Genomic DNA, 20,935 nt, shown 5'->3' with positions numbered 1-20,935 from the left:
ATTTCATGACCTTATGCACTCACTTATTTTATTATTTTTAAGCTCTTCATTAAGTTCTTCAGAGTTTAATGTGGGTCCACATTTGAATATCTATAAACTACCTACTCATGCCAAATCAACATAATAAATTTAAGAGCAATGCTACTATATGGGGATGAGAATTTAAACTGAGGAGAAAATGGCATATATGAGTGACATTGCCATACATACCAAACAAGTAAAATAGTTATATTGGGCACCAACCAACCAGAGAGCCGAGTCTTTTCTGGAACGACTGCCATCAGTTAGCTCAAAGAAATATACTAGTGGAAAAGTTTTCAACCTTGCCAAAAAAAAAAAAAAGTTCTCTGCAACAGTTAATATTTTAAAGATAAAGGTGACATGGTACTGAAAATTTCTAAAATGTCATTTATGTGACACTTGTTATACAAGATGTGTTAAAATGAGACTTTACTCTGCTTATCAAAACAATATTAACGTCAAGCCCCTCCATTTCCCAAAGAAGGCTCTTTAATTATATTAAGAGACTTACATTTAAATGTGGGCTTATATTTGCTGGGAACTGAAAAGATAGTTGTGTAGACACTATTAGCATCTATAAAAATGTGTTGTGTTTATGACAAAGAACATAAAAAGAACAGCAGCAGCAATAGTTTTCATCACATTCAACTGGTAAGAAAACTTTGTAAGATGTCAACCTCAATCTACACTAGCATGCATTTTAAGTCTTCATTGATCTCTTGACTAAAACAAAAACTCCAAACTTATAACAGCATAAATTTTATACAATAAAAGTATTTGGTGGCATTATGGAAAAAAAGATAAAGATTTATGCCTCAGATAAACTGCCTAAAATAATTTTAGTAGTAATGCAGAATTACATTTAGAATTTTATACACTTCTGTGGAACACAAAATTTCCAGCAAAATTTGTAGTGTATTCAAAGGTGATGGACAGTTAACTGTCCTCCCAATTTTGGTCGCTAAGCTCCTTTTCCATTTCCTTTCTAATATAACAACATAACTCGGTCATAATTTTGGACGATTTACCCAGAGATTCAGATTAATGAGGACCAAATTAATGAGTAATCAGTGAACATGAGAGGTTGCATAAAAATAGGAACTGCCTTGAATGGTACAAAGGCCTTCTGCAAATTTATTCATTCATATGCTTTTATATGCAATCTTTGCAACACTAAACTAATCTTGTATGTAAGAAAGCCATTGAGATCCTTTTCCAAACAATTTCACTGTTTATGTTGTTTGAGATAAACATCAAAATGATGTTTCAAGGTTGAGATATGGGAAATATGCTGAATGTGAGGAAATCTTTTTAAAGACCAATTCTTGTGGTAGTTGTCCGTTTGTGATAGGTTGAAATTAAAATTTTCCTAAATGAACTCAGTTCATAGAGTATAGGAAATATTTGGGTATGAATGATAACTCTTTAATATGGCTTCAATCACATTTTAAATGATTTTCATATATGGAAGCAACATAAGAAAAAACAGCTGAATCTTTGTCTTAAAAAAAAAAAAAAAAAAAAAAAAAAAAAAAAAAAAAAAAAAACTTAAAATTTCAATAAATCCAAAAGGCACCTCTAGATGCAATGACTCCCTCACTCCAGTGACTCGGGGTTGGCTCCCATAGAGTTTGCGAAATTGAAGCTGCTCTGTACAATACTGTGGAATACCTTACCTAAATGTTAAAATAAAATTCTGATACAAATTTTAACAAGCATGCTACCTTCAATACATAAAAAGATTGAACATAATGGCAATACAATATTAAAGGATTTTAAAACTATTCTAAACAATAATTAATAAACTCTAAACTATCAGAGATGCAAGTCAGGTTTTTCTTTCTAAATCTTCCTACATTCATATTTGAGAGCAATACAAGCATTACTTGAGCAGCATCTACAAATACTCTCCATGCAAGACTGATATTCATAAGATTTTTGGTTAGTACAGTATACATGCAATTATTAAATAACATGAAACTGAACTTAACATAAAAAATAATGTACAGTACAGGCATTTAAAAAATGTAAGAAGAAATTCATACACACACACCTTTGTGAAGCTGAAATAAGATCCTGACAGTACAGTCATAAAGGCATGAAGAATCTTGAATACATGGGATTAATGGAGCCAGGCGGCACTGACCAGAACGTGTCATGGAATTGGCTCTTGATGGATCCAGTGAGGAAAACACTGAAAAACAGTAAACACTATTAAGCAGCATACAGATGGTCAGCAACGCCACACTATCCCTCCCAGCTGTTCCCAGTTTTTCGTCACTAAACCTTTACTTCACTTTCCACTTCAATAAAATTGGTAAATTTTATAACCATTTGTAAATTATATAACTTGCCACTACCCAGCAGACACTGGGTAGTGGCAAGCATTAATGCTGTATAGTACAGGAATGACAGGCACTTATTTAAACCATACAGTAGAATACCTGTATCACAAAATACACCAACACACATTTTTCCTCTTATATTATTTCTCAAATAATGTCAAATTCATAACTGGTATATTGCACACAAAATAAAATCCTGTAACATCCTTTTCCTTTATTGTGACTTACTGAATGGAGGTAAAGGCCTACGGAACTTTTAGTCAGGGATAAAGAAGCACATTTACCCTCACCAGTCCATGTGTTCTCTCATTCATATAGAAGACCATTCACACACTTTGTCATACAGTAATCTATATTTTAATGTTTGTTAATGTTTTCATTATTCTTTGTGGCTTAAAATTAAAATAGTTGAGTTTGGAAACATTTTGACATTAACTTTACCTGAACATTTATAAAAACAACAAAAATATGTCCTTAACAATTGCACTATGAAGTTTTTGGCAAAAACAGGTGCGCAGTGCAGGGGTTAACCAAAACGGGACAGCCCTGAGGCATCCAAGTGGGCAACCAACCTAGCGCGTTGCAATAACCTAAATCGAGAATGCAACGCAGATGCCACCTGTACCAAAACCTCAGTGACAATAGAATGGGTAAATTGGAGCATAAGCAGAGAACACATCTCGCAAGACTCTGGGTCAAAGGTGTCATTGACCCAACAGGCAGCATGACGGAGGCAAAAAGCGGTGACTGTCACCCCGAGACAAGGGCACAGAGCAACCTTCAAACCCGTACAAGGCAAGGTGGAACTCAAAAGACACATCCATTAGTAAACTGAGCCTGACAAGGTTTTCCAGGGTCCATAGGCTATCTGCTACAAGAAGCTCAGGCAAGGTACTGCTAAGCTGGTTAATTCAAAAGCTAACGAGGGGGGATGAGCTAAAAACTGAACCACTGAGACGTGTAATAAGCACGGGGGCCTAGAGGAGGGCCGCCAATATACAATAAGTGGACTAATAGCCAAACAAGACAGACCCCCTCCTGGCAAGAAAAATAAAAGAAAAACCCCGCAAAAGTACAATGTCACCAGAAGGAACAGGAACACGGCCGTCACACAGGTAGGCAAGCTGCGCAGCACTTTGAGCTCCAACCAGCAACAATACCACTTCCTACTCGAGGCCAAACAAAAGCAAAGAAAACCCCAGTTAGCCCCAAAGGTGGGGTAAATGCTGAGCAGTGAGAACCCCTATGGAAGTGGAGTCTCAAAGGCCCTATGGAAGATAACCCCTAGAACCCAAGGGTAGTACTTACAGGGCACTTAGGGAAGGCAGCCCTAAACGCATGCAGCCCCAGTACTCTAATTTCACTTGGCACCACAAACAGCAGGATACAGTACTAAGGCACAAATACTACCAAGAAATCGAGGCCAGAGTCAACGACTACCCCAGAGTGCATCAGCCAACGAACTGAAGGTGAGAGTAGCTGATGCGGAGGTCCGAGGGGGCTTTCCCCTTCCCCCTCCCAGGGAGGGAAGGGCTGCACAGACAAGTGGCATGGCTGCGGTGATTGACATTTTCTTGTTTGCTTGTTTCCTTATGTTTTGGTGGGAGTTCTGTCTCTGTTCGGTCTTCAGTTGCAATTTCTTACCAGGTGGGGTTTGTTGTTATGCCTACCTTTCTGGGTACCTAACCCCGGTCGATGAGACATGTAATGTTCCCAAACATAGAGGTAAGGAGTTCCATAGGCCATTGCTCCTTGTGCCTCTCTGAGGGTGGGGCCAGGTTTTGGCTCGTGGTCCCCGATAGGCAGCACTCCAACTGACTGATACCCCAGACTAATATAGCATATATTTTTTTTATTTTTTTTTTTATTTATACATACACAAGAGTTTTTACATTCTTGTACAGCCACCAGCACACACTGCGTTTCGAGCAAGTCCTTAATCCCAATTTTTAAACACGCACACACACCACCAGGAAACAGTCCGTAGCAGCTGTTTAACTCCCAGGTATCTATTTACTGCTAAGTGAACAGATGCATCAGGGTGAAAGAAACTCTACCCATTTGTTACCATATAAAATCGCTGGTGACATTTTTGGCCACAATAGGGCGAGGAAGTCTGGCAAAATTGAGGTGTTGACAGAGTAAGCATCAGAGGCAGTCAGCTCCGCCCGAGCTGTCAGGCGGGAGTTGCCATAAAGATGTTATTATCTAATTATTTCAATGTCTCTGATTTTTCCTTTTTTTTTTTTTGCAGTAATATTATTCAATAGTGTGCAGTGTCATATATTTATATAATAAAATGTGTGAACCCTCACTATACCCAAAAGTATGGTGTGCATATTAATGATTCAATTATGTTCATAAGACAATAAACAAATAGTTTTCCCTGCTATTACACTATAAATACAGGTTATATATAAGAATCTGCATGTTTTGATCACCATAATGAACCACTAAGTTGGTATGGTGAGTCAAAACAATAAGAGTGGCTGCCACCATAATACGCACAGCGGTAATTATCACCGCAATCCCGCTATTATCAGAACCCTGGTCATTTTTATCACAGGCAGGGGACTTCTGTGATACTGTCATCGCTAAATAATTGCAGTTACACATATATTTTGACTTTTTAGGCAATGCTGTGTAGTCACAAGCTGAAAAGCAATGCTGTTAGCTCATGCTACATGCACCAGCCTTGAAACCTTGGTTGCCTTGGTTGCTCACTCAATACTGAGGCTCTCACACCCAGGAATGTTACCCACGATATTTTTTTTAAAATGGCGTCTGTTTACTAGAACCCTGAGGAAGCTAGCTGATGTGAACCCTGTGTAGCCGCGGGACATTTAAATCATGCACGGCACCCTCAATTGTATATATACGATGTGTGCAGTTTGGTGACAGTTACTCAAATTGTATATATACAATGTGCGTGGTTTAAGGGTTAAGTAAAATGAACAAACTGTATACAGTACTGTACTGTATAATACAAAGGTTACATGCAACAGAACGTACATCATATATGCATGCCCAGCACTAAAACCTTTTCCCCAAAGTCTCAAGAATCATAAGTGACAAAATTCAAAATAAGAATTTTACTTCTGAAGCACTAAATTGCAATTTTGGTTGGTTACTGAATTCAGATATACAACAACTGTGCATTGATGCATACAAAAATTTTCCACTAATAACTTGAGCACACTGCAAAATGAAATATTAGCGATCTGCCAGCTCAAAGTGCATAGAGGAACAGTCGGAAAAAATGTTGAGTGGGCAGAGGCTACCCTGTTAACATGTTGGTGTTGAGACCTGGTGGTGTTTGAGGTAGTAGACAGGTAGATTAATTTACCAATTAACAATGTTGATGAGCGGTCCCTTCGCAGTTTCTTTGATGCCAAGTAGTGCTCAAAAGGGGTTAAGTATAGATGAATTATTCTTCTGAAGGTCACTCAGGGCTGAATTGAGAATTATCCAGTTTCCCCTTGCAACTTGTGTGGTCTCGAAGGATGTTATAAAATACCTCTAATGTACCAGAATAAAATGTCTACCTGTCCTGACTGTGCACAATCCTGCCCATGGGCACAGCTGGACCTTGTTTAAGGAAGCAGCCTAGTAATATCACTCAGAAATTAAGGTGTTGATATGAAATATAAAATGTTATGTACTGTAATAAATTTATGTGGAAAAATATTGTTTGCGAGTATCTGCATATTATAAATCAATGTATACAAATAATTTGTGTTTATGCGCTGTAAAATCAAAATAAAATGGGCAAAGATTTTGTATTTAAGAAAACTAAATGTTCAAATCAACATACCTGCTTCATACAGATTCAAGATGCATTCCATGTACTCCAACATTTCAACTGCCAACTCAAAACTGTAAAGAATTATATAGTTCTCAAATAGGTGTTGCAATCAACAGAAATGCAATGGAATAAACAAAAAATATAAAGGACATGTGATCATGTGAAGACCTTGAGAACATAAAGTTTGCAAAAATTAGATTGAAGTGTAGATAAAAAGTTCCCTTATGAGTAAGGCACAGTTTCTTCCTTAGGCAAGGTTCTGCTGTCCCTCATGGACAAGACTAAGTACAGCCAGAGCAGAGCGACATGCAGCAATGAGAATCTTTTCAATCATCAGATCATACCGGTGCAAAGAAATCTGAAGAGTTCTCAATCTAGACCAAAATTATCTCCAGAATGCTCTATTAATTAAATCCAAACCTTTCAAAGCAATATTTAACATCAACATGTGCTCAGATAATTGCTAGTTGGCATGCCTGGTTGCTAGCCACAATTTTCCTCAATAGTGGCTGCACTGGCATAATAACATGCAAAAGGAGTATATATCCTGACTCTACTGGCAGGATGTGCAAAGTAGCCCCCATAGAGAAGCAGAGGTACAAAAGGTATGCTGAGAGAAAACTATCAACATCAGAGGCCCAAGACTTTTCGACACACTCCCTTTACACACAAGGGGCATAACTGACCAAACTCTCAAGTGTTCAGATGGGAACCTAAGAAACACCTTCAAAGAATACCTGATCAAACAGGCTGTAAATCGTACGTTAGGCTGAGAGCAACCATGTCAAACAGCCTGGATGACAGACCATCAACCGAGACCTGGTCAGAGACAAGGCTATGGGGACATTGATCCTCGAAATCATTGAAAGAACCAAGATGATTTACCTTGCATTCAGCAGACTGAAAATCTCCACCGCAAAAAACATCGCAATCATACAACAGAGTTAGCTGCTACCAGAACACCCAATTCTGGAGATTTCAGATGAAACCATCTGAAATCTCAAAGATCTTTGAGATCTTTGAGATCTCAAAGGCAGACCAGCAAGCAATGAAGCAAAAGGAAGTACTGTGGTTCAATGCATCAGTAAACAAAGCCCAAAGGATACATTATGCAACAGAAACTGAGATAACCAAGGAGGCACTTGAGATCTCAATGAAATGTGATAGCACTTCCTAAAGTAGGTCATATTGCCTGGAGTAAGGATTTTAGTTGCCTCACCAGACAGACAAATTTGCCCAGCGCTAATAACACAAAAATCTCTGGTTACCAGGAAAAAACAATTAATAATGAATAACCAATGAACAAAACCAATTCTAGACAAAAGTTCTGAGAACCTAGTTCAGGAGTAGAGCACCCAAAAATGCTACATGTTCCTAGCCCGGAACCCTATCCAATCCCTAAATCTCGGATGGATAGGGATATACCAGTACTGTAATGTTCTTGAGATTCATGGAACTGGACCACAAATGACACCGAACCACTTCACAACTACAAACACAGTAGTCGTACAGAAGGTTTGATGAGGTATGTGGGAACTAACCCCAGAGAAGTAAGGGATCATATAACTTTTAGCAGAGTCCTCCTCCAACACAAGAAAAAAAAAAAGGGACTGGAACCACAATGAGCACGTCTCCCCACTCACCCTCTTAGCCAACATCTTCTAAATGCAGATATAGATTAATGGAGTAAAAGACTGCACATTGCTTAGGTAGGTTCCAAGGAAACTACATCCATGAAACGCACCAAAACATCAACCGTAAAGCCCAGGCTTCCCCTGGCTCAAACTTCTCGAAAGGTCTGCAGACAGCCCCTTTACCCACTACCCTCACCACTGGTAGGATGACTGCACTGTTTAACTGTTTACATTAAAGCCCACTAATTAATTTTAAACAAAGCTACTTTTATCTATTTTGTCAAGTCCTATTTAATTTGTTGGTTATCACTTCCCCCTGCTTCTGCCTTTATCCAGTGTGGTGAGTTTCACTTCTCAAGAGCTTTTTGCTCTACAGTACTGTACATGGTTCACTTCACTCAAATCCAGTACAACTATGGTCAATGCAGTCTAGTCATATTTGTTTGTTTTAGAAATCCAAGCTGGGGTTGGATTTCTAAAACATACTGTATATATACTGTACTCTAGTTGTATATATACAGTACAGTATGTTTTAGGTTGTATACTCGAGTTATAAGATGTATGTGACATACAGTATTTGTCAGGGTTGAATTAAAGTAACCATATCTCAGATCATCTCTAGAGTATATTTAGACTCACTTGCATTCTCCCACAGTCTATATGTATGGGTCATATATTGAACATTTTACTCAATTTATTATTATTGTACATAAAAATAAAAAATAAAAAATTGAAGTTCATTCTTTTTATTGTCTAAAAAAAACATTCGATGATATTTCTGAGTATATATAAAAAAAACACTGCCAGGTATTAGAAATGTAACAGAAAAATATATAAAAAATATCTTTTCACTATTATTTATAATGACAGTTCTGAAAGAAATACAGCCTAGTTTTCAATTGGACCATATTTTCTATTAAAAATGATAGCTTAAACAAAATTTTTGGGGCTTTTAAAAAAAGTTTCACCGTGATTTTTTGTAATACTGTACTTGGAAATATTAGAATTTTGTCTTACTGGAAATGTAATTAAAACATCAAGGCTAAAACTCATGTGTCATTGCAAGAGCTAAGCAATGCCTCAGGCCAGCCACCACCTTAACCAGACAAAATTAATGGGACAGCTGCTGAATCCTGTCAGGGAGCTTAACCACCATTAGAGTAACAGAAAACATAGGCCGCTACTACCTCTTCTTTTGCTAAACTGCACTATGCACAGAGTTGCCCATCCCTGTATTGCTGAATAATAGCAAACAATGAAAGGAAAGCAGAATGCTATTCTTGACCAATACTAGCATTCACATACAGCACAATGAAACCAAGTTTCTACGGCTAAGCACAAATTACTTGACTGAATTATGGCCTTTGCTGTTGTCAACTGACACAGAAACAAGTACTGTAATGAAGATTGTAAGAATAATCATAGAACCCTGTTATGGTGTCAAGTGATGCCACTTGATTGTGGTTTCGGATAACAATTAAGCGGACAAACTGGTGGATAGTTATGTGGTGACCTACAATGCTTTCAAAGCCTTTGAGTGTATAGGAATGAACCTTCCAGAGGTCAGTCAAGTCTGCATTAAATACTCTCCCTAGTATCACCGTTACCCCAGTATGATCAAACAGGGGCCCTTCTGAAAAAGATTCTTCTTATACTTGTTCACATTACCAAACTGTTCTGATTGTGCATAATTATTATTTGCTCCAATAGAGCCAACAATGACCTTTCTTCAGGGAACAACAAAGTGGGATAGTTCAAATACAATTGTTGCCATGGCACTCACACTGCCCAATAATAAAAAGAACCATAGTTTTATCATCATACTTTAAATAATATCAATTTTACGTCAATACAAAGAGCCCACTGAAGGAAGCTCACACAAATGAACACAAAAAAGTTAACACTAGGCTACTTTGCTAAATTTAAATGCGAGTCATAATTTTCTGCTCAAATTTGAGTACTGTACTTTAATTTTAAGTCAATATTATCAGTGGTAGATAATCAAACAACAAAACCCAGTGTCCTGATTACAAATACCTAATAGGAGGATATGTAAACAAGTTGGGAAAACTTTTTAAGTAAATATGAGATCACATTTTCACATTTTTGAATGCGGTGAAGAAAAGATAACATAATATAGAAGACCCTCACTCCAATTAACTATCTCAGGTAGTACCAGTTTGTTTCATGTGAAAGGAGAAGGCCTCCATACATTTGTAGGCCTTGTTAACACACATATTGCACATACCATACTCAGATGTTCAACCCACAGTGCATACACCACCATGAGATGTTTTTTGGTATCTAGCAACATTTGAAACTCTGCAGGTATATGGGGGTCACAATAGATGCCCAAGGCTTCCATATACCCTTAGCCTGTATACCCATTTTTAGTTCATTTTTGCATTGTGCATAAAATAAAAATCAATAAAAATTATTTCTACTTTTTGTATCATAAAACATTTATCTCTGATGTTGGGAAAACAAGTTCTAATAATTTTAGTTTTGCTGTGGCTCCTAATCCAGGAGTGTGACTTTCAGAGATATCACTTTAACAAGAAAATTAATGTAAAACTGGACATATAAGCCTGTAACTAACAATTCTGATAGTGAGCCAGCTAGGTAGTCTGCCTCATTTTCTAAAAAAACATAATGAGTTTTCATTGTTCACTAGATCCAAAGTAAGTAATTTATGATCATTAATTTTTTATTCCTTTTTCCTATGCTAAGGCATAATTTTTAATATAGAAAGACAAAAAATGCTGATTTTTTTGGTATCTTTTTTTTATAGCAAGTACTGTAAATCTTGTGCAGTTCACGGGTTAAAAGAAACTGAAGTGGCCACAGCATAAGAAGGGTCAGATCACAATAATATGACTTAAAACAAATAACCCAATCCACACATGTATGACAAGAAAGCAACAACTTGATAAGGGTCCCAGATGGGCACAAAACATTGTCTCCCAACATTGTCTGTCATGTGTGGGCTGGGTTAATTTGATACATTATATGGAAACAGCACAATTAATCAAAATTTAACAGAACTGTTAGACAAAATAATCCCCTACCCCAAGAAAATGTATCAAACATTTAATGTAATCCAACACATTTTTCTGGTGGGCCCCCAGAAGCTTCCCAAGCTTGGCTCTGGTACTACCAAATCTTAGCCCAAAGCCTAACACACTACGACTCCAAGACTCATTTACTGTTTCTGTGAGCCAGGAGCAGAATCTGGGTGGCTCTTATGAAGTGAGGGGAAACAGGAAATTAGATATTAACCACAAAACTGGTGAACACCCACCAGAAGCATAGATGTAATTAAACAAGCAACTGCTTGGAGGAAATCAGACCTCAAGTTAAACAAGGTAAATTTTCATTGCTGCTGACTGATAATCATATAACTACTGAGACATGCATAGATAAAAATATGGACTGTACAAGGAATATAACAGTTTGTCATCTTTCCTATTGAAAAATCAATGAAAACATGCAAAGGCCAGATTAAAGAAAATATGAAGACAACATGGCCTTATTTATTTTAGACTTAACATAACCTACCCTAGGCCTAGCACAACTTATGTTAGACCTAACATAACCTATGCTAGGCCTGAGAGTTCGATTTTGCTTAAAAAATGGACCAAACATCCCATTAGTATACTGTAGATGTGCAAAGAATAATTACTAAATTTAAACGAGGACTGAGCATATTGGAAAGGAAATAAGGAAGGGTAAAATTAAGACAAGCAATAACATGAACATGGAATAGTCCAAAAATTTTGCAAGGCATTTTCCTGCTGGATAAAAGAAGATACAGTATCGCCCTCAAAAAGATTAACTCCAAAATTAACAAAGCATCAAAGAGAAAATAGTTAGTATTGAGACATTATAAATATCATAACTTACTAATTATTAGCATCATTTTCTGCAAGGGCTTCTAATTCTTCTGGTGTCACAAACAATGAACCCGGAAATTGAGGATAATGTTGATGGAACTTCAACTTGGCAATCAGTAATTCACAGTAATGACTGATAAGTCGTCCGTAGCCATGTGCGAGGTGTCTCTGGCAAGTGAGGGCTGATTAGTTTATGTTACAATCAATTTTACTTGCTAAACAAATTACTAGGCTGTAATTAAAATAATATACTGTACCTAAATAAAACTGCGATGAGTGAAGAAGTTATTCCCAATACCCTACCAAACATCTCAAAACATGCATCATTACCCAATTCCCATTTTAATGGGGTGTGGAAACAAGTCCAGATGAAAAATAGAAAGTTATAATGAAACAAGATTATAGATTTAAACAAAAGCTATCATCTATTTATCATTCACACGAAAGTACTATACTGTCTATACTTGGTAATATGAATCTGCTGCCCAAAACGCTTTGGGTAATAGTGGCTTTAGGCATTGTATGTACTAGCTCTATCTATAAGTCCATCAAATTTTGTATCTTACCTTGTATGTATGTACCTTACCTGAATAAAAATTTATTTATATTTATTTAATCATATGGAGCCCACTCCTATTTCAGTTAACTGAACATTCGATTTAGTCTTACCAGGATTGTCCAAAAATTACAGAAATTCATTTTTTGTTCTGTACTACATCCAAGTTACTCCCACTGTTTGTCCTCACAGTTTTATCCTTTACCTGCTTACTCCTGCCCTTTACCCATAAAAACAAATTCATTTGGATTACCATAAGACTCAGGTTACTAGAGTTCGGATTACTGAGCTCTTACATCATACAGCGTATAGCATTACGAATAAACACGCACCAGTACACTCTTGCACTTACCCACAGGAGTATTAACCACTTCACAAGACCTGGTATAAGATGACTCATCATGAACTGTCATATACTGTACAGTATAAATACATTTCCTCCTTCCTTACAAACTGCTTCCTCTCAGCATTAACCCTTAATTTTTATTAACAACTAATTAATTATATCTCTCCAGCTTTTTCCAAGCCTCTCTTTCTCCTCACTGTTAACTTTAATTACACATTCATCACCAGTCTACCATCATACCTTCATTTAATACTGCCAAACTATCTCGGCACACTTTTCAGGCTTGCAATTTAACTAATACATTGTGTATCTCCCCATGAAATTGTCATTCCTTATTAGTGTATATACAGTTGCAATATCCACCAACAATCTTAACAAGCCCAATCTTCAGCCTGTGACCGACAGAAAAAATGCACCAAAGGTTCAATTCGGGCCAATGGATTGTACACAAAGCACAAAAGCCCACCCCACTCCCACAGAAACAACTGAAAGACAAGGACCATTACACTGAGCAAAACTGGCAATAGCCAGAGGAAATACAGTATGCATGCAAAAAAAACTGTACTTGACAGTAGCATGAGCAGGCACAAGGGAGGAGTGATATGATGTTAAAAGCTTAAGAGATAAGACATTCTCAATAAGCTTAAGAGATAAGACATTCTCAATTAGCTTAACAGACTTTGTGTCCCCAACAATCTGAAAACATACAGTATACATTATGTAAATACATAGTAGTTACTGATGCTGTCCAATAACAGAAGATAGTTACATTTTACAACTATGTATACATAAGAATAGTATTGTTTGTTTTTGCATCAATACAATGCGAGTCTCTCACTATATTACACAAAAATTAATTGAAAGATGCTATTGGGTAACATCGGATCATTTTAAATAACCATATATTTTGGCTCAAACTTAAATGCTTTACGGTGTTTTAAATTTGATGTGATAATACTTCAAAAAATTTTATGGAAACCAAAAGGAAAATTTAAAAAAAAAATAAACAAAATCAACACCATTGTTATCTCCACTTAATAAATAAAAATATGAAAAAATAAGTTCTAATATATACAGTACTAATATATACTTTTTCTTATGAAGATCCAACAAACATACCAATCATTTCCCCTTCAGTTATGAAGCAACCTAATGGAGAGAGCTTAGCTTATTTAATTTATTATACCACAAACCCATCTTGTGAGGAAAAGTAATTTTGTATCTTAAACTTGTTAAGACTAAAGAGTAGTAAAATACTTACAAAGTGCTGTCCAGTGTCTTTGATACGGCTAATATGACGCTGAGAATCACGAAGCACATTTGGGTGTCCATCACGGAAGACAACATGAAGGCAATGACAAAATTTCCAGCCAGTAACATCTGTACTGATTGGAGGACATGTTGCAACATTCCTCCAAAAGAGGTCTGTATTCTTGTCAGTGAATGTGCCAATGATGAGATTTCTTACATGCTTCATTTTAACAGGAACTTCTTCATCATTAACAGCTTTACGATAACTTATCTCCTGTTAAATATACAACATAATAGAGGTTTTACTAACTTGCCAAAACAAACTGAAATATGCCTAAATTTTTTTAAGTGCTGTTACTTTCATTGGGTGGGGAGGCATCAGCTCAAATGATATCTTGTTTTAACAAACTCCACTTCCTCTACACTTGTTTAGTTCCCTATATTCAATACAGTAATACTACTGTATTTTCATATGTAATGTACCTGTATTGTGATCTTTAGTATATTTAGCAAACCTCTACTGTAATGCATTTTTCAAAATATTTTGTAGGGGGGATTAGAAAGTGCATCACCGCAATAAGCAGCTTCCAGTCCTGAGTGTCCAAACAGCAGAATGGCGTCTGTATACCACAATGTTGACTGAAACATCTCAGGGCTGCTCTCTAGTCATGTCCCACAGCTGACGAAAAGGGATGGATGTAAAGGTGACCTACATAAACCTAACAGAGGCTCTTGTCATCGACAATGGTAGGCCATACCAGAGGACCTGTAATGTAGTGCCTCGTCTTCCCAGACATGCAAGACATTTGGCCACGTTTCCTAGGACCCTTGCCATTAATCACCTAGCAGGAAATGGATGACTTGTGAGACTTGCCTGAAACGCTATGCGTACTAGTGGCTTTAGGTATTGTATGTACTACCTCTATCTTTAAATCTAACAATGTTTGTACTGTAATGCTGCAACTATGTATGTACTGTTCCTAAATAAAATTATTATTATTATTATTATTATTATTATTATTATTAGATACTGCTGTTGGTTCATCTTGGGAAAGGTCAAACACTGGCTAGGCAAGGAACACCTCTGTAAGTCAAAAAGACTTTGTATCTTGACACTGGAACCCCATACATATATATATATATATATATATATATATATATATATATATATATATATATATATATATATATATATATATATATATATATATATATATATATATATATATATATATATATATATATACAGTCCTGACACCAGTGTGGAAGTATACAGGCCTCTCATATCACTACACGATATTATTACTGGGGAACACTTGTAATTTATTTAATGAATAGCAAAACTGTCATAATAATCTTATAGGTAATAGTAAGAAGTTAAACAACATGACAAAAGTAAATATAGCAATTTAACCTTCCTAATAATCCAATACTAAATATTATTACAGTTCACACGCCAGCTTTAGCAACAAGATTACTGCAGTCCTCCTCCAACAAGCAACACAAATTCAATGTAACCTCCAGTTCAGCAACACATTCACCTGCACCTTAATAATCAATCTACAGGTTTTTGGGCTGAGCCAAGGTAGTGGTGGGGAGTGTTGAGGATGGGCGAGGCATGTGGGAGGTGGGCCAGGTGCCCCACCCACCCTGTCATCCCATGCACGACGCCCTCCCACAGGATATCCTCCTTCCTACCCCTCTACCAGGTCCTTAACATCACTCTGCGACACGTCTATATCTCACTACCAAGTCACAGTACCTGTGATCTCTCAAATTGGTCCCGTTCTTGGTCCAGGGTGTTGCTCCTCCTCGTGCCCAGCACGTTAGGAATCTTCTTCATAGAAGTCATCTTGCGGGTGTTTGTAGTCAGTGGAGTGTTGGCCTCATCTCTGGCAGCGCCACGGCACTACTATCTCGCCATACTCACTATAGACGCCAGCACCCGCGCCCGCAGACAAGAGAGGATCACGGCCGGGAGCCTCCTGGCGGGGTCGCTGAGCCTCCCTTAGGGGGATCCCGGCCCACACCCGCGCTTGCAACACAACGCTGGTCGTGCAACACAATACCAGAGCTCGGCAGTGTGTGTGTGTTGCAAGTGTGACACCAGGCACTGTGCTTGGGGAGCCTCGTCACGCTCAACTCTGGCTCTGATTATTGCTAGAGCCTCTTATCGTCACCTCCCGTTACCTTAAGAGCTTGAAGTACATACATAATATGTATATACACTTATACATAAATATCATCTAAGCATATGCTTGATACCGGTTTATATTATGCTATTAAAATAAATATATGTTAATAACTGTTCGGTATTATGAACCCTAGGTATTTATTGGATTAATCCAGATATAAAACTTCTCTTCTTGATGGAAACGTGCAGTTTGCATGAAAAGTTTATCCTCCCGATGACTGCCACAGATATAAAGCATATTTAAGAAAATTAATTATTATATGCACGCAGCAGTAATTAAAGTTAAACGTGTATGCGCCTGGATCTGAGGTCGCATACTAAATACACGTTGGGCCCCTGTACTGCATGAGACAGCTGAGGCTGCTGCATTTTTTTTTAATTACCAAGGTTAGGTATATACAGCAATGTGCTGCTACCATATTCTATATGAAAGATTACACATTGTAGATTAAACACTAGCTATAAGTTTATCTAATGTTTCCATCTCACAGGATGGTGAGTCATACAGGGAGAAAATACCTGTCTCAATACAAAAACAAACCAACTAACTTTAAGTTCATGTATTGGTGTATTTTTTTATTATTATTAGTTATTTATATATACACGAGTTCCTACATTCTTGTACAGCCACTAGCACGCATAGCGTTTCGGGCAAGTCCTTAATCTTAATATTCCCCGCAATACGACTCCACAAATCGTTTAACAAACCAGGTACCCACTTTACTGTTGGGTGAACAGAGGCTACATTGACTGGCACCCGGTCAATCCTCCCCGGCCAGGGATACGAACCCAGTACAAAGTGTTCTCGAAACGCCAGGCGAGTGTCTTACCACTAGACTACGGTAAGTGCATTATTATCACATTTATTAGTATAATACATTTAGTCAGCTTACAGCCCCGTTCCTGTACCAGGTAAGTCCACTACGGGCTCACCATAGCCCGTGCTACTTGGAACTTTTTGTTCCCAGTAGCTGACTAATTCAATTTCTTTCTTTATTATGCACCCCATACCAAAACAAGAAGAAGAACATAACGTTGTGTTTATGTTAGAGCAGCTGGCGGGCCGGGCCAAGCAGCTCCTGGAGTTCACTCTCATCCTATACTCTTAATTTCCCGACATTGTAAGTATATTTGGAGGTGAGAAGGTAAGGGAGGTGGTGTGGGGGCCGCCGCGACCTGATCAACGGGGCCACCAGGCACGACGAGCCGGAATTAACAGTGGAATTAGACCATATCTCAAAATGTTATTGAACACTCCCCCCCAGAGAAGGGAAACTGGTGCATGCGAGATTTGCCTTTCCCATCCATAGAAAGTTTGAGATGAGTACTGACAGAGGCACTGTATAATGGAGGACCCACCACAGTGTGAGCGTTCACTATTATTTTGTGTGTGTGTGTAAATATAATTATCTATATTTATTTATTTATATACAAGAAGGTACATTGGGGGTTAAGAGAGTACTACATAGCAATGATTTTACATTCTTGTAAAGCCACTAGTATGCATAGGGTTTCGGGTAGGCAAAACATATTGGTAATGATAAAATCAATATCGATTTAGTTTTGATTTAATTCATTTATTAGGCACCCTATACCCCTCCTGTGGACGGTGGTGGAAAAGGTTACAGAGGCACATAATGGGCTCTGGGAATTAAACCCCCAAATTCATTTATCCGAGCAAGTTGGTCTTGATAAGCTATATACTGTACAGTTTAATTAATAATCAAGTCTGTCATAGCATAATGCATTCAAGAACTAGACCACAACAAACTGAGTAATTTACATTTGTGGTGAGCTAGTTACATATTATTTCAGGTTATTTATATGCAGTAGACCTTACACATCAATGAGATAATATTTTAAGTTTTATACAGAACAAATCCATGTTTGTAATTAGATATCTTTATCTTATACAGGTCTTAGTTGCTAATTGTATTCCAAATATACAGAGGTCTTTATATTCTCCATATCCTCTGCATATTTTGAAGGACAGAAAATGTCACAATATACAGCTGTAATTGAAGAACTGTTTGAATAATGAACTCTTGTTTAATCTTAGGATTGTAAATACAGTACTGTTAGATGCAGAAAACTATAACATGAATTATATGAGCAGCTCACATATTTGTAAACAGCAACTAGCTGCTCAGACGACTTTTGACGAGACGCCACATAAAAGACTATCACAGAAATTCCAAGAATGTGCAATAAGTGGCAAAATGCTAGAATGGATGAAACGATGGATAATACAAAGTAAAGGGTCATCCTAAATGGATATGAACTTGACTGGAAAAATGTTGAGTGGTGCATTGCAAGGCTGTATCTTCGCATCAACCTGTTTTGTTGCATACATCAACTACTGTATGTATATTGGGGGCCTGATGGCTGAGTGAACAGCGCTCAGGGTTCGGGTTCGATCCCCGGCAGAGACAGAAATAAATGGGCAGAGTTTCTTTCACCCCAATTCTTCTGTTCACCTAGCAGTAAATAGGTACCTGGGAGTTAGAGAGCTGTTACAGGCTGCTTCTTGGGGGGGGGGGTGAAAATTAGGATCAAGGACTTGCCTGAAATGTTATGCGTGCTATTGGCTGTACAAGAATGTAAGAACTCTTGTATATATAAATAAATAAAATACTATAAAGATAAGAATATTATATACCACATTGATTATAAAATTTACAGGTGACACAAAAATCTATGGTAAAGTGGGAAGCAAAAATGATATTGAGGTCTTGCAAAGTGATCTACATGACTCCACAAATGGTCAAAAGACTGGCAAATGCTTTTCAATATTGAAAATGCAAGACCTTGATTGGAGAGCATAACCATACAAATCATAACTTTGATATTGATATGATCATGCATCACATTAATGAAGAAAAGAACCTAGGAGCTATGATCCACTAGTCTATGAAAGTTGCTTAACAAATAAGGGGTGCAGTTAACAAAGCCAATCAAAGTTTAGAAATAATCAAATGATCCTTTGACTTTAAGTCTAATGGCTTGAACACCAATGATCATGAATGTGAGCAGTTAGAAAACAAGGCAGAGTCATAAATTTACAAAACATTATGGGTCGCAGGCAGGCCTGGGAGGGGGGGGGGGGGAATTTGAGGACTATTTACTGTACTGATGAAATAGTTGATGAAATTACTTAAATATTTTAATATTAACATTTAATGTGTCCTCTAATTTTCAATCATAAATTCTGCACAACAAATTCCAGAATGCTTGGGATGTGCAATGTTGTAGAAATATAGCTCAGAAATTATGAATGTAGCATGTGTGGAAGCCTAACTTGCTACTAAGAACGAGATAAACATGAGAATTAGCAGAACTTATCCACATAAATCCTTGTTAATCCATTGTCAACTTATATAAAGCACTTATTTGCATGACTCTGAATCTGCATGTTGCAATACTGTACTTCAATCAGCTTTGTCGGCACAGTACATTCTGAACTTCATCCTACCTTATTCTCACATTTACGCTGCTGTACAATAATCATTTGTCACTTGCAGTGCCAATGCTGTATTTAGTGTTTTCATTTTGGATTTCCTGTACTGTACACATTTCCTCTCCAATTTAAATTTATTGACATCTGTAAAAAAGTATGTGCCTTAAAATAATTTTCAGAATAATGTAAAAATGTACTGATGGACATCACTGAAGCTATCGGAAAAAGTATGCAACTATTGTAATTCCATTTAGTGCCACGTTGTAAGATTATGGGCAGGAGGTGGGAATGTTAAAAATAACTAGAAATATTGAAAAGTGGGCATACTTGAGAATACCCAAATACAGTAAAAATTATTGTAATTGTGAATGTATCATAATGATTTATTTGATACAGGATTTAGATCATTTTTAATTGTCTGCAGTGATGGAATCAAAGTGAAAAAGGAGTAAGAACATTTCATACTGTATTTATTTATGTAATGTGCATTTCCAAGTCTCTTCCAAGTGGAAATCTTTGCTTTCACAGAGTAGTTCGCTTTTTCTGGGAATAACTTTTTATATATATTTCAGATGAGCCGGGAACTGGTAACTCAGGGAGCTGAAGGCCGTGTGTATGCGACAGAATGGCTTGGACGTTCAGTCATTGTAAAACACCGATTTCCCAAACAGTATCGCCATCCAGACTTGGATGGTTACATAACCCGTGAGCGGATAAAAGCAGAAGCCCGTGCCTTGACAAGGTGCCGTAGTTTTGGCATTAAAACACCTGCTGTGTATGATGTTGATTTTGACAAAAGTGAAATTGTTCTTGAGAAAATTATTGATGGCTTAACAATAAGAAATTATATATATGAAGCTGTGAAAAATAAGCTTAAAATGGATAGTCCAAATATGATGAACATGGCAGAAAGAATCGGTAAAGTCATTGTTAAAATGCATATGAATAATGTTATCCATGGAGATTTGACAACTTCAAATATGTTATTGGTTCCTCCTTATGACCTATCAGACATAATTCTTATTGACTTTGGACTTAGCTCCGTTGATGAACGGGCAGAAGACAAGGCAGTTGATCTCTATGTTTTAGAGCGAGCCATTTTGAGCACTCATCCCAACACTGAAACATTTGTTGCTCATTTATTAGCCACCTATGAAAAAATAGGAGGTACTGCTACTAGAGATGTGATAAAGCGTTTGAATGAAGTTCGGCTTCGTGGAAGGAAGAAATTGTGCTTTGGATGATTGAGTATTTTCAGTATCCAACTGTTACAGAAGATTGTAAACAAAAAATTCAAGATGTTTGGTTGGGTAATAGTGTTGCTGTACTGCATATCATTGAGCTTAGATCTTGATAGAGTACAATATTTTTATGTAAACTGACTAGCATTCTGTATGTCATTAGGATTGCATACAATTAAAACTGTCAATCAA

The 20,935-nt window shown here is 37.1% G+C and overlaps 2 protein-coding genes across 8 annotated transcripts in view; one reads left to right on the top strand and one right to left on the bottom strand.

Annotated features, from left to right (window-relative positions):
* The window catches only part of LOC123762921 (Huntingtin interacting protein 1), a 52,169-nt gene extending 36,268 nt beyond the window's left edge, over nt 1–15,901 (bottom strand). The window contains exons 1-6 of one of the 2 annotated variants that reach the window (XM_045749703.2): nt 15,614–15,901; nt 13,862–14,125; nt 11,709–11,866; nt 6,181–6,242; nt 2,075–2,215; nt 533–562 (exon numbers count right to left, since the gene is read on the bottom strand). In XM_045749703.2, the coding sequence (XP_045605659.2) occupies nt 533–562; nt 2,075–2,215; nt 6,181–6,242; nt 11,709–11,866; nt 13,862–14,125; nt 15,614–15,703 (745 nt within the window). In that variant the 5' untranslated portion in view covers nt 15,704–15,901. The remainder of the gene's footprint in view (nt 1–532; nt 563–2,074; nt 2,216–6,180; nt 6,243–11,708; nt 11,867–13,861; nt 14,126–15,613) is intronic. The other variant, XM_045749704.2, reaches the window with a different exon arrangement.
* A 41-nt stretch (nt 15,902–15,942) lies between these two features.
* Nucleotides 15,943–20,935, top strand: Tcs5 (TP53 regulating kinase). 6 transcript variants are annotated; one of them, XM_069302089.1, is made up of 2 exons: nt 15,943–16,055; nt 20,075–20,935. In XM_069302089.1, exon 2 carries the CDS (start codon nt 20,075–20,077, stop codon nt 20,744–20,746), a length of 672 nt encoding a protein of 223 aa, XP_069158190.1. In that variant the 5' UTR covers nt 15,943–16,055; the 3' UTR covers nt 20,747–20,935. The 6 variants fall into 6 exon arrangements, with proteins under 6 accessions (XP_069158190.1, XP_069158188.1, XP_045605662.1 ...); XM_069302087.1 differs by lacking the exon at nt 15,943–16,055 and adding an exon at nt 16,376–16,432; XM_045749706.2 differs by lacking the exon at nt 15,943–16,055 and adding an exon at nt 16,729–16,887.

Source organism: Procambarus clarkii, chromosome 47 (genome assembly GCF_040958095.1).
Source record: "Procambarus clarkii isolate CNS0578487 chromosome 47, FALCON_Pclarkii_2.0, whole genome shotgun sequence".
Classification (NCBI taxonomy): Eukaryota; Metazoa; Arthropoda; class Malacostraca; order Decapoda; family Cambaridae; genus Procambarus; species Procambarus clarkii.
Note: the sequence above shows the minus strand (reverse complement) of the source record. Positions and strands in the feature narration are given on the sequence as shown.

Coding starts and splice junctions, on each gene's coding strand:
- Tcs5 (XM_069302087.1), top strand. CDS start 16,391: ATGAGACAGCTGAGGCTGCTGCATTTTTTTTTAATTACCAAG. Junction 16,433..20,074: donor ATTTTTTTTTAATTACCAAG/GTTAGGTATATA, acceptor TATATATTTCAG/ATGAGCCGGGAACTGGTAAC.